The sequence below is a fragment of the Temnothorax longispinosus genome, chromosome 7, assembly GCF_030848805.1.
Source record: "Temnothorax longispinosus isolate EJ_2023e chromosome 7, Tlon_JGU_v1, whole genome shotgun sequence".
Classification (NCBI taxonomy): Eukaryota; Metazoa; Arthropoda; class Insecta; order Hymenoptera; family Formicidae; genus Temnothorax; species Temnothorax longispinosus.
Genome location: NC_092364.1, coordinates 3214468 through 3227397, shown reverse-complemented (window position 1 = coordinate 3227397; position 12930 = coordinate 3214468). Strand labels below are relative to the sequence as shown.

Below are 12930 nucleotides of genomic sequence, written 5' to 3'. Positions count from 1 at the left end.
ATGTGTAGTATAATATTTATGTATTCTAAATTTTGTTACTAGAATACAGGCAATAGAGGCCAGAAACGTAAAATTGATGAAGTTACGCCGAGCAATGAATCGGATGATGACCAGGCGCACGATGAGGTGCGACTTTGGGAGGATGGTTTTAAAGATCGATATTATGAATCTAAATTCGACGTATCTGCCGATAATCTCGCATTTAGGTAATGATGAATGGAAATAGAATAATTTTTATACGCAAACGTTGCTTTTATTTCTGAAAGATAATATTTACTTCGGAGGATTGTGCGTGATCTCATATTAATCTGGTTTTATTTGCCTGCTTGTAGAAATAACGTCGCTTTACAATACGTGCGAGGTTTATGTTGGGTCTTGCGATATTATTATCAAGGTTGTGCGTCGTGGCGTTGGTATTTCCCGTATCATTATGCGCCATTTGCAAGCGACTTTATTAATATTGGAGGTCTTTCTACAGAGTTTGAGAAAGACACTGTACCAGTTAGTATTGCATATTCTTTGCAAAGTGTAAGCGTAATTTACAAACGTGCATGATTTAATGATATTTTGTTACAGTTTCGTCCGTTAGAACAATTGATGGGTGTATTTCCTGCTGCTAGCAGAAAACACGTGCCTGAGCCATGGGCGAAATTAATGACGGATCCAGTACGTATATTTTTATTATGATCAGAAAAAAGGGAAAATATGATATTAATTTATTTTAAATTGAAACGATTAAACTGGGTGGGAGTATTAAAATAAAGTGCTAAGAAATTTAATTATTGTACAGTTGAATTAGACAACCGCTAGTGCTTTTAGTAGATTTACTTTTAGCAGATAGTACTTTAGTATCTTCTTTTAACGTTTTTTATCCAATGTTTATTTACAGAAATCTCCAATCATTGATTTTTATCCAGAAGATTTTAAAATCGACTTGAATGGAAAGAAATTTGCTTGGCAAGGCGTAGCTTTGCTGCCATTTGTTGACGAGAAAAGATTGTTCAAGGCTTTGGCACCGTTTTACGACAGTTTAACAGAGGCAGAAAGTGAGTGATACAAATGTTTCGTAAACTAACGATAAGACCGATTGCTTCACGCAAATTTGCATGACTACCAATAGATTAGATAATTAACTTGCGACGTAGTATTAATTTTATGGCGATCTAGATATTTAGTAGATATGGAGAGCTCACATCTATGACACAATAATATGTTTAATATACAAATTAATGAATAACTATGAATATAATTATAAAATATTGTTTAAAATTACATTTCTACAGTTATCATCCACATATTTGAATATTTACTCAAATAATAACCGAGGAAAAATGATCAGCTTTATAGCAATATATAATATTATTACGCTACTAAATGCACATCTATGAAACAAATAAGTCTAAATAATAATACTTTACATGAATCTATAATATTACGTTACAAAAAGTTTATTTAAATATTTATATCTGAACGATTGCCAGTAGGGATCTCCGGATCACGAAAATTTACCCAGGATCGAGTATTTTAAATAATATTTTTATTTAATAATATTTTGCCCGGGACAACGTGAGCAACGTAGCACTAATTAAATCCAATTTAAAATTTGGCGCCTCCTGCAGTAGACTGCAAATTTGAATTTCAAGAGCTAACTTCACGATGTTAGGGGCTAGTGCGAAATTTGAATCGGATCACACAACCTCGTTGCGATGCATTCTCCTGATAACTTCAGGGAGATTTCGAGGGACGCCGGACGCGTCCCCCTTCCCCACTTAAATTCTTGTCTATTGTTGTTGCGAGAAAAAGAGTTACGTTTACATTTCGAATATTTTCAAGTTAAAGTCGAGATGCGGAACGGTGTAATTGTAATATACGCATTTATACGTGCATGTATCGAGTATTATATTCCTAGTTTTATCTCATATTGTATTTCCATTTTTAGAAAAGAGAAACATTCGCGGTGACGACCGACTGTACGTCGGAATGGAGAATAAGGGTTACGACTTTATAAAAGGTCTGTACACGAATCGCATAGGGTTCGATAAGGAGGTCGAGATAAGTATAAATGGGATGCGAGGCACCGTGGTCCTATCGGAGGACTGTGTGAGCGACGGAGGCACGTTACCTTCACCCGTGAGAGGTTTACCGGTCAGAAACAACAAAGTGTATTGGTTCGTATATATGTTACGCAAATCTTTTTAAATCAAATTAAAATATGATTGCCTACCGTTACCGACAATGAAAGATAAACAAGAGACTGGATGTCCTTTCCCTTGGTTTACAGTATCAAGTACAAGGATCCCAAGTATGGTGGCAATTATGTTTTCCTGGCTCGCAAGCTAAAGGGGGCCAAGGAGCCGCCGCGCGTCCTGAAGCCGCAAGATTTTGAAGCTATGAATCGCAAAAACGGCAGCCAGTGGACGCCGCAAATCGGTTTCACTCGTTCTACGCAGTCAGCTTCGTTGGGACAGGCAGGGCACAGGATGCTCGAGTGAGTATTACTATTAATCGCTGCGATTAATTCGTTTGCCGTGTACTTTTTTACCGACAAATATATCTCGTGTATCTAGAATCCCCTTGCTCCTCTTTCGCTTTTCTTTTATCGCTTCAAACAAAAGATGCATAAAAGATATTTGTAATAAAAATATTTGCCATGTTGACAATTTGCAATTAGTTTTTATCATAACATGAATTTAAATGCAGCGTCTTAATTTAAATCCGAGATAGTTTACGACTCTTTTTTCAAAATTTTTATGATATTCTTACGGATTAGTATTTAATATAGATACGTATATGTATAATTTTTTTAAATTAAAGAAATAATTTTATTTCTTTTTGTAATAAAATATTTTATAATTTGTACATCATATATCGGTCTTGTTTCACTTATTATTGAAATATTTTATCACATAATTGCGCGAATGCAGATATTAAGTAAGATAAAAAAATTAAACAAATTGTTCTTTTACAGTCATCACATGAACCACAACAGACCGGCTTCGTATGCGAATATTCCCCCGCCAGTGAATTTATACCAGCAGTTTCATGGTAAGTCGTTTAATTTTTGTACGCATGCATCTCGCGTTAGGAGTTAGTGATACGTCTACCAGACATGTAAACATTGAAGATGGAAAAATAATGAAAAGTACGCTTAAAATACTTTAAGTAGCTTTTCATTGACGTAATTGCACAGATTCAGTTTTTATTAAAATTGAAGCACGGAATTATGTACTAGAAAAATTTATATTAATATTTCGAAGTTCTTAAACGAACGAAATCGTAAAAAATTAATATTAGGGGTAATTACGAAATGTTTAATTCCCGCCGTCGCGTTAACACCGTTTTTCGATTTTTTCCACGCTTATTGCGCCTTATAGATATCTCATCTAGGACTTTTGATGTTGGTTAGGTGATGCACGAGACGTGTTTACGCTCAGACCGAAACGCCGTGCGAGGGAAGGGATTGAACTGGAGGGTCGGGAAGGGCTCTCGCGTTGCGACCCTAACGAAAGAGCGTTTCGCAATCAGTCAGTCAGTCAGTCAGTCAATCGTTTTCTAACTGGGACCAGTTTCTCCCACTACTTGTTTTACCCCCTTGTTCTTTTGACAATACCGAGATTAGAAGAGTCGAATTAAAGCGCGCGCACGCGACTTCTTCGGGTTCGACGGCGTCGGGCGAGATCGAGCACAGGTTTTCGTTGCTCCTCTTATTCGTATCGACATCATTTTGTCTTTTAATTACGATTGAAAGAGGAAATCATTGCTAACAAGATTATTTGTATCAAACCGCGGAATTTCGCTGATTCTGTCATTTCTTTGTCGCGATTGGAGGAATGGTTACTTTCCAGTTTACTCTTTCTTTCACCCAACGTAAAAAAATTTTGTTTTTTCTCAAAATACTCCAATGTAGAAAGGTGTCTTCTCAATAAAGGAATGTTGAACGATCTAGATCTAAATTACATTCTATTTTATCTTTTCGTAAAATCGGAGGGGGAGGGAGGTGAGCACGACGAGTTGCCCCACGCCGCTCGTGTCACTAAGGTGGGCGGTGGTGAACCGTTGGTAGGTGGACAAACGATGAATCGCCGGCGAGTCGGAGGGTGGTTGACGTTGGGCTGGCGCGGAGGGCTCGAAAGCACGAGCCAGCGGGGGCGGCATGGGCGTAGGGGCCGGAGGGGGGGGGGAGGGGGCCGCGGGAAGCCGAGGGACCCTTCGGCTCCTGGATTAGCTCCGAGGGTAGTTCGTCACGTAGAGCGTGACTCCGGCCGTTTTGTTGTTTGGCACGTCGAGGCAGCGACGGTTCCCCGGTTTCGCCCAATTATAAAACAAACGCGGCGCACTCCGTAATTATCCAATTAGCGGACGTGCCTACCGTCGTCCCGCCCCCCTCCTGCGCATCGCGTTCTCCCCCGATCTCCTCTCCCACGTTTTCGCCGCGTTCCCCGATATACGTTCGTTCGTACAAAAGCTGTTGTAATATTCAGAATGCGCGCAGGAGCGATGGCAAATGTTTCCTATAACAATCTATGCCCGAGTACTTTGTTTGCTAAACAATTTACCTATCGTTGGGACTATGAGAATATTTTGAATAAATTAAGGGGAGTCCACACACTGCAATAACGCACATTCTGATAATACGCAATTCTAAACGATCTATCTAATATTAAAAGTCTTTATTATTCGGTCTTTATTTTAATCTGAGATGAGAATTCTTACGAGAAAGAGAGAAAGAGAGACTCATGCACATTGCAATAATATTTGCTTTGATAAATCAAGATGTCTTTAATAGCAAGAATATTATTTTTATTCCATTTGTTGAATTATTGATCCGTTTTACATTTAATTTACTATTCGATTGGTTATTTTTTTATAATGATTATCTTATTCATAATATTATGTGTATATTTTCTTATAAGTTATACCTTACGTTTTCTTATACCTCATTCCTGTGTTGCGTTAGGCCCCGGCTCTATCGCCGACCGTCTTTACGCGCGAACATAAAAACAAAACGTTATATGGGGTATGAACGTGTGTGATTGATTTACCGAGGGGAGTAAACGCCACGCACAGACAGAAGCGAACCCTCGAGAGAGTAAGTGTCGAGGATACGAAATGGTTTTCTTGGCGAAAAACGCAAGAACCTCGCGTCTTCTTCCTCGCAGACGCGTTACTTTAACAGTTTATTTATTAGCTCGAATTTGAAACTCTAAAATTGCTTCTGGAATTTAAATCGGCTAAGTATTTAAGATTTGAAGGAAATTAATTCAGAATTAGAGCACACATGTCTCAAATATTGAGAGCCTATTTCAGAAATACGATAGAGACTTTGTCTTCGTAGTCGCTCTTAAAATTATCATGGAATATTGTCAACGCAGAATATAATCAACTAAATAATTAATAATCGGAAATAAATCAAAAAGAAATTAAACGAACACTACTGCAATCGACATTGATATTTTTTCGTTTATTTCACGTTTATTCGTCTTGTATCGCACTTTGCATCCTTGTGATCCCGACAATATTTATTACATTTATTTATATATTAATCATAATAACAGATTGATATTAATCGCTGCGCACCACTTCAATGCGTCCTTACGCGTAGATTCCCTATTGTATATACGTGCGGCATGAGCGTGCTCGCGTTGTGCATTATTAACCCGGTATGCGCAATCTGACGATGTTGAAGTAGCGAAACGACGTAGGCGAGCGAATAAACAAGTAAACGGTATATCTTCCCTGGGAGGAGCGGAGCTCGGCCAACGGGGGATGGCCGTACTTTGTCCGCTCGTCCATCTCCGTGTCCAGATGACAGGTGCAGGGAGCCCTCGTTAGACAAATTAAGCAACCTTTCTGGCCTCGCGGTGCTGTCGGTGTTATATCTTCGTCTACTTTCATCTCCCATCCATTTTCTCTCTCCGCACGCACGCACGCACGCACATTCGTATATACGCACACACGTGCGCGACTGTTCGTCCGGGACTGGTTTCGAGTGGACTGCAAACACTCGTGTAGCAGCGGCAGCGGCAGCAGCAGCGCAGCAACGGCAGAGGCAGAGCCTCGAATTGTGTAGAGACTGGGCATAAGACGAGTCTCCGGATCTGTACGGCTACCGTGACAGAGACGCCGATGATACAGTCCATCTTGAACCCAGTAAAAGTCCTCGAAAATTATCTCTCAACTCTTTCGATACATCGCTTCCCTATATTTCGCGATGTATGCATTTGAATGCGCGAGATTGCAGCGTTATTTTAAGATCAACTATGATCTTCTAACAAGTGAAATTATATTATTTATTTGATCGCGGATATGATATTAAATTTCACATAAAATAACATTTTCTTCCTCCTTCCTTCTTTATTTTAAAAAGCAAAGCATCATTAAGCGATCTTTATTTCTGCGGGAGATCATATTTTGAAGGTACTAATGATTATATTTTTATCCGTATGATTAGCAAATATATCGGAAAATTCCTTTTCGCCGAAGGAGAAAAATAAAATGTCTAAGCCTTTAAAATAATTTACATTTTGTCACAGCTCACAAAATCTTGGATTATTTGGTACCTTTATGTCTTTGAAAACTGGTTAAATGAATATAAAATTTTTAAAATGACAATTGACGATTTCGTGCACGAGATACACGATCATTGTTCGTACAGTAAAACTTTGCTGTTCTATTAGGCGTTCTAAGCATGAGTATGTTTTTACGAGGCCGCTGAAGCTGGTGCGAAAATTAATTACAGCGACGTAGCTTCCAGTGTTAACTTTACCGGAAAACGGATATACTAAGCACATAAGTGCTTAGTGCACGCGTGAAGAATTCTTAAAGAAGAGAAAGAGAGACGCGGAGTGAAGGGAGACAGGAGCGAAAGAAGCGCGTCTTCTCTTCTGCCGTTTCTTTAACCATTCATTCAGACCCGCGGCCTATTCACGGTACGTTTATCTACCTGCGCATCATGGGATCCCCATTAAAGACGGGTTCCATTCACCTACGCGTGCAATGACGAACTTATCCCTCGGATCTTGGCAGGCAGTCAATGTCCACAGTTCTCTTTTGACCCTCGCTTCGAGACGGCGATGAGAGGAACATTTGATAATCCTTGACGCCAAAAGACAGGCGGAAATTTAATCGCCATTGACTTGGTTTTTCAGAGAGAGGGAGAGAGAGAGAGGGAGAGAGGAGTTACGCTTCACGATAGCGTCGGATTCGCATTTCGATTACTTAATAACGCGTGATTTCACGGTCAATAAATACTTGACCAACATTATCGATATCTCCAATCTCTCATTGCCATATATTCGCCTTACAGTTATTCTCTTCAGATACTTAATTACGTCATATGTGTGATGATATTCAAGTGTCTTTTATGCTCTTCGATTTCAATCACGCGCGCGTGTATTCTCTCCTTCATTTTTACGTTTTTAACATCCGCATTTTTCTTTATCTTTCTGTCATCTTTCATTTTTTCATTTTTAAGTTAAATTTATCAAAAACTAGAAGCTAAATGTTTTTCCGTGTGAATTTACACGCTTGTACTTTTACGAAAAATTTCCGAGAATTTTTTACTCTTTTAATTAAACAGAATTATAATGATCGAATCATTATAATATTAAATAGTTATGATATTAGACGAGAAACACATTTTACATTTTATTCCGACATATTCTGACATAGAATATGCGAAATATCCTCTAAGACATCCCACTTTTCTATTTTACCTTTATATTTTTATACCAATAACGAAAATGAGAAAAAATAATCGGAAGGAAGAAAACTTGATGGATTATATTTTTTATACGAGTTTACCAACGTAATGTGCGATTTTTATCTTGTAACTTTGTTACGTCATTTTTTTTTATTGTTTTAATGTAAACGTCTCTATATCAGTTGCATAATGGAGAAATTATTGGGACACTCTATCGACGACCGCGAGATGGCTTAGATCGTACCGAAATATGACGTATCTCGATAATCGCGTGTCGCTTATTGGCGACGATATTTGACGCGATATAAATTAGTCGATGGGAGTGATAATATCGGAGCGGCGTGCTCCTGCGGGACATAAGGCATGAAGCTTGTTTTCCGTGGTATGGGGTTGACGGGCGTCACCGGCAGCGCCGCGGCTAATTTCCTCGGCATTGAGCCGCATTGTGCTCTAAATCGGCCTTCCCGCCCTCCCCGCTCGCAAAACCCACCCGCCGGAACGCGAACCCTCGGTGAAATTCGTCAGAGTCCATTGAGAGCCGGGGTCAGCTATTTTGTTTGCGCGATAGCCGTGTCTGTGTGAATGGCTTTTAATAAAAACTAACTTGCACCGCCCGACGACCGCACCGATTTCCTTAACTCCTTCTTGCGTGCGAATTATTTTTCTGAAAAAATGTACGAGCATTTTTATGGAAAAAAAAGGAAATCGATTGGTCAGAAAAAACCGACGTGTATATGCAATTAAATTTAAAATTAACGCATATGTAGAAAACATGCCATATTTAAGGAATATTGTAGGAAGGACCTTTTAATAAAATTTCTTGCAATGTTTTAACAAAGGCAGAAACAAAAGTTTATAAGTCGCGTCTTTTCATACGCTTATACTATTTGCATCCTATATGTATACAGAGACTGATTGAAATACGCTGAAAACCCATTGTGTCGTAAATTGACCTATTTCAAATGTTCAAAATATGTCGGGGATTTCTCTTTCGCTCTTTTTTTTCACGAAAAAACGACGGAAATTGAATTTTTATTTCTGATAACTGACAATGAATTCCCTTCTTTGTACTGACAAGACATACGGGTCACGTCGAGGATGCGTGACGAACAGAGGGGTGAACGAGCGACTCAGGGCGTCGAGAGGGATCTGTCCTCTTGTCAAGACTCCACCCGGTAGACAGTCTCACTAATTACGCCGCGCCTCATTAGCGTGGAAGCACCGCTGTCACTTAAGGATACGTGCGACTACTTCTATTCTGCTCTGTCAAAGATGACATTTTTTTGCTTAAGAACGCGCGAGGGTCACACTGACAATGAGAGGAGGAAGGGTGGCGGCGTCCGTGATTTTGCCCGCGACTCGAAATGTGTGTGAAAACGTTCCGAAGGAGCAGCTTAGATTTTTATTTCAATGGCCCAACTCGCGCGTTAAAGAAATCTGTTACTTTTATTAAGACGCTCCTGTGCAAATTTGCACGTGAATCAGAGAGGAATAATATAATTTATACGTGTAACAATATCGATAAAATTGGAAACGCAATGCGGCCGGCTTTCGTGTTAAAAAAACAGTGGAGCAGTTTTTATGGAAATTCATATATCATGTGTGAAATTTATTTGGAATAAAATATCTATTGTGAAATTGCAATCGTAGAAAAATAATTTGCTATTTTTTACTTTTTTTTTACCCTGGATTGTTTATTTGAGATAATAATATCTAGCTATATGATAAGAGATGTCGGATGGCTGTTCGAATCTAACGGGCCACTCCAATCGATCTTTAGCGGGGTTGCTTTGATTATCAATTCCTCGCTCGACCGAACTTCGCGTCCAGCAGAAAAGACCCCCGTCTACCCTTCCATTCGGTTCCCCTGACACGTCCAATTCTCGATAAGCATGAAATTCTATTAGAGCGTCCCGATATCGGCGCACCATTTCGATTTGTGTGTCGTGAAGGGTCAGCGGCTAATCGAAAATTAAAACCTTTTTAAGTTTTGTCCTGTGACCACGAGTGGAATAAAGATTCCTCTTTGAACGTTCATTTAAAACGAACCTAGTAAAGATTCTAAAATTGATAGTTCTCAGCTTGAAATTGGCTCGAAATTGTCTTGAACTTTGGAGATCTGCGAAATGATTCGATCTGTACTGATGAATATTTTGAGTGGCATGCGAGAAGATATCAATCTATTTCTCGTATATTGCTGAGAAAAAATAATCTTACGCGATATCTCGCTTCCGTTATAATTTAACGGTGAAGCAGCGAAGAATCTTGAAACTTTTTGTCGTCCCGAAATGCCGCCGGGCTTCGATTTTTCGTTCGAGAAAATTCACCCAATCCTTTCCAGATCCGTCGCGTCACGTGCAATTCCTCGTCACGTTGATTTCCAGTTTCGCTTACACTGCAGCGCAGCGTCGCGGTCGTCTCGAATTACATCTCATGACCTGACTCGAAGAAACGAATGTCCTCGATAATTGACTGTTTACCATAGTTTACTCAAGACGAGAGGTCGCAGGTTGCGATTTCGGGGTGGGGGGGGGGGAGGGAGGGGGAGATTGCGTTTCGTTCAGCCGGTTTATGTGAATGGGCCTTTCCTCTCGCTTCTTCGCGCGTAATACCGCATAAAGGTAAATGGTCCGTATATCCGAGAGACTATGAAAGGACAACCCCGCTTCTAGATCAAGCGGTACACCTGTTCCGCACCCTAATTTCCTTCTCTTTATTCTCTCGCGACCCTCGCTTCTTCGTGATATCCCGAGGCTCCGGTGCAGGATGATGCGCCACCGACACTACAATCACTGTGAGGACGAATTGGATGTGACAATCGTTTTCTACTTCAACCTGTTTATTTTTATCTATTATTTGTCTTTAACCTGTGTTATTGTGTAAAGAAAACGTAATCAGGGAAATCTTGAGCTCACTCTCAGCCATTCGTGACTCGTCATTTTCACTTTAAATGACAAGAAACTTGGAAAAGATTCACCGCACACTAATGTAACATTTTTGCAATTGTTTCTTTACTCGAAATATACGAACAAGCAGATGCAAAATTCCTATTTATTGCACCTTTGAAGGTAGAATTGCGCGATGCTGACTGGACGGATGTTCGGAAATGATAAGAAAGTAATGAAAAAGACATATGAAACATTGCAATATACCAATATATACAAAGTTTTGTACGTGTTTTGTACGTTTAAAATGGTAAATCTTTTAACTTTTATTGACTATGTGCCTCGCGAGAGCGTATAAGTTTTCGAACGCCTAATTTTTAGCAGTTCTCTTGTGGCTAGCAGTTTAAACTCGTTTAAACTCTCTTAATTTTTTACATATTGAGGAGCGAGTTAGCAGAAAATTCGCCGATCGTAAGAAAACTCATTGTCGACTTTCGACTCGCCTCTGTAGCATCCCCTTTTTCCTTCGGCCGTGCTCTTTCCTTTCTCGCTTTCATTCCAATTAACCTTGAAGCCACGACGTGGCCAGGAACGACTCGCCACGGGATATATGAGGGAGAGCCAACCGCATAAAGGGAGCAGTCGAATGAGATTAATTCAAAAATGTCGACGAGCTCTCGCGCCCCTCGGTACGCGCACACTCGTTTCCACGATAAAAACTCTACAGGGTACTAACCAAACGAGAGGACACTAGCTCGAAATCGAATAGGAAATATCATTTTGAATAATAAAAAAAAAGGTTCCGGGGTGAACGTACGTCCGGGAATGCTCGCTTCAAAAGATCACTGTTAAATAAAGACTTCTGTCGTCAAATTTTTTAAATTTCATTTCATTTTTCATGGAAAGCTTCGCATATCATTAACACTTAATCGCCAATTTTTCAAGGTTCGTACGCGCGTCCCTCGCTATAAAACGAACTATATATGATCTTTTCCTCTAAAAACGTAATATTCCATCTTCGCGTTCTTTTCCTTTTTCTCGCGGGCGGAATCTCGGCCCCGTGAACGTTTCTTTTTTCATTTGCAGTTTGGTACAATTTTCTCGCGCTCGGTTGCCTCGAGAACCCGCTCCGTGATTCGGACACGTTTGAAATATCGGGGAACCGCAGTAGTGCTCGAAATCCGACGTTAGTATCCTCCTGGAAAAGTAAAGAAAAGGTGAGTCGATCCCAGGAGGGTGCGGTTTTCCACCTCATTTCCGCGCGAAGTGAGGGAACAAGGATTGTGGATAAGAATTCGGGACTTCTTTCCCTTTTCTCCCGCTCCCTCTCCTCTTCAGTTTTTCACCACTCTCTCAATCTCCTCTATTGTGCCCTCCCGTAGCAAACGGTGAGGATCATCCGGCGAATCGGATTTTTGTAGGCGCCGCCGCCGCAGTGAGCGATTTTTTACGTATATATAGACCGCCTGAACAATACCATTTCTCTCTCGGTGGCTTTAAAATCCATTTCCCACAACAAGAACGTACGTGGAGTGAGTCAAAAGTCGCGCTTCGCGATAAAAAAAAGAATTAATTTTTAATAGTTAAGTTTATTTGTATTTTGATTTTAAAAAATAACCGCGAGAGGCGCTGCAAAAGTCTTCGTTTCGCGACACTTTTAGACGTACAATCTGATGGTAACGACTTTCTAACGATATTATTTCCACAAATTCCGATGTCTTGTTGGCCTCCTTCGCCAACGGAAGCGTGAAATGCCGTATAAATACACACTTGAAGAAAATTTGGGGTCTATGATACGTTCGGAATCTCGCAAATCGTATCGGATTTCTCGAAGTCTATGGCTAGGTGAAGACCTCTTCAGTACGGTTCTCCGTTCGAACTTCGGTCGCTTCGACTTGTTGACCTATCGTCCCATTCCTGAAGGATCCAGTTTCTCGTATCCTCAAGAACTTGACTAACGATCGTGCGTGACGGGCCGCATTTTATTGGCCGAATGTGGAATTTTGTGGAAACTGGATCCTCTTCCCTTCTTCTACCTACATTTCCGACATTTCCACGTGGTGGGATCGTCCTCGCCGAGTTCAAACGTTGTCAACATATTCTATGAGAAATTATCACGAAGGGTGAAGCGAACGTGATTTCTTTTTTTTTTTATATGAAAAACGAATGTTTCGCGCGAATGAAGCCGAGACCTCTATACACGCACCTACTCGTCAACTACTTTAGGCTTTTCGGAGAGCCCTTGATTTCGCAATCCGTACCAAAGTCTTGCGGCGCATGAAACGAGGGGTGGAAGAGAAAGGAGGAAGAAACGCGCCGCGCCTAAGTCCCCGTTAGACTGAG

The 12930-nt window shown here is 40.4% G+C and overlaps 1 protein-coding gene across 1 annotated transcript in view; it reads left to right on the top strand.

Annotated features, from left to right (window-relative positions):
- The window catches only part of Rat1 (5'-3' exoribonuclease 2 Rat1), a 30403-nt gene that overhangs the window by 3809 nt on the left and 13664 nt on the right, over nucleotides 1–12930 (top strand). The window contains exons 9-15 of the mRNA XM_071783009.1: nucleotides 43–206; nucleotides 333–501; nucleotides 577–666; nucleotides 890–1046; nucleotides 1940–2168; nucleotides 2282–2488; nucleotides 2969–3045. Of these exons, the coding sequence (XP_071639110.1) occupies nucleotides 43–206; nucleotides 333–501; nucleotides 577–666; nucleotides 890–1046; nucleotides 1940–2168; nucleotides 2282–2488; nucleotides 2969–3045 (1093 nt within the window). The remainder of the gene's footprint in view (nucleotides 1–42; nucleotides 207–332; nucleotides 502–576; nucleotides 667–889; nucleotides 1047–1939; nucleotides 2169–2281; nucleotides 2489–2968; nucleotides 3046–12930) is intronic.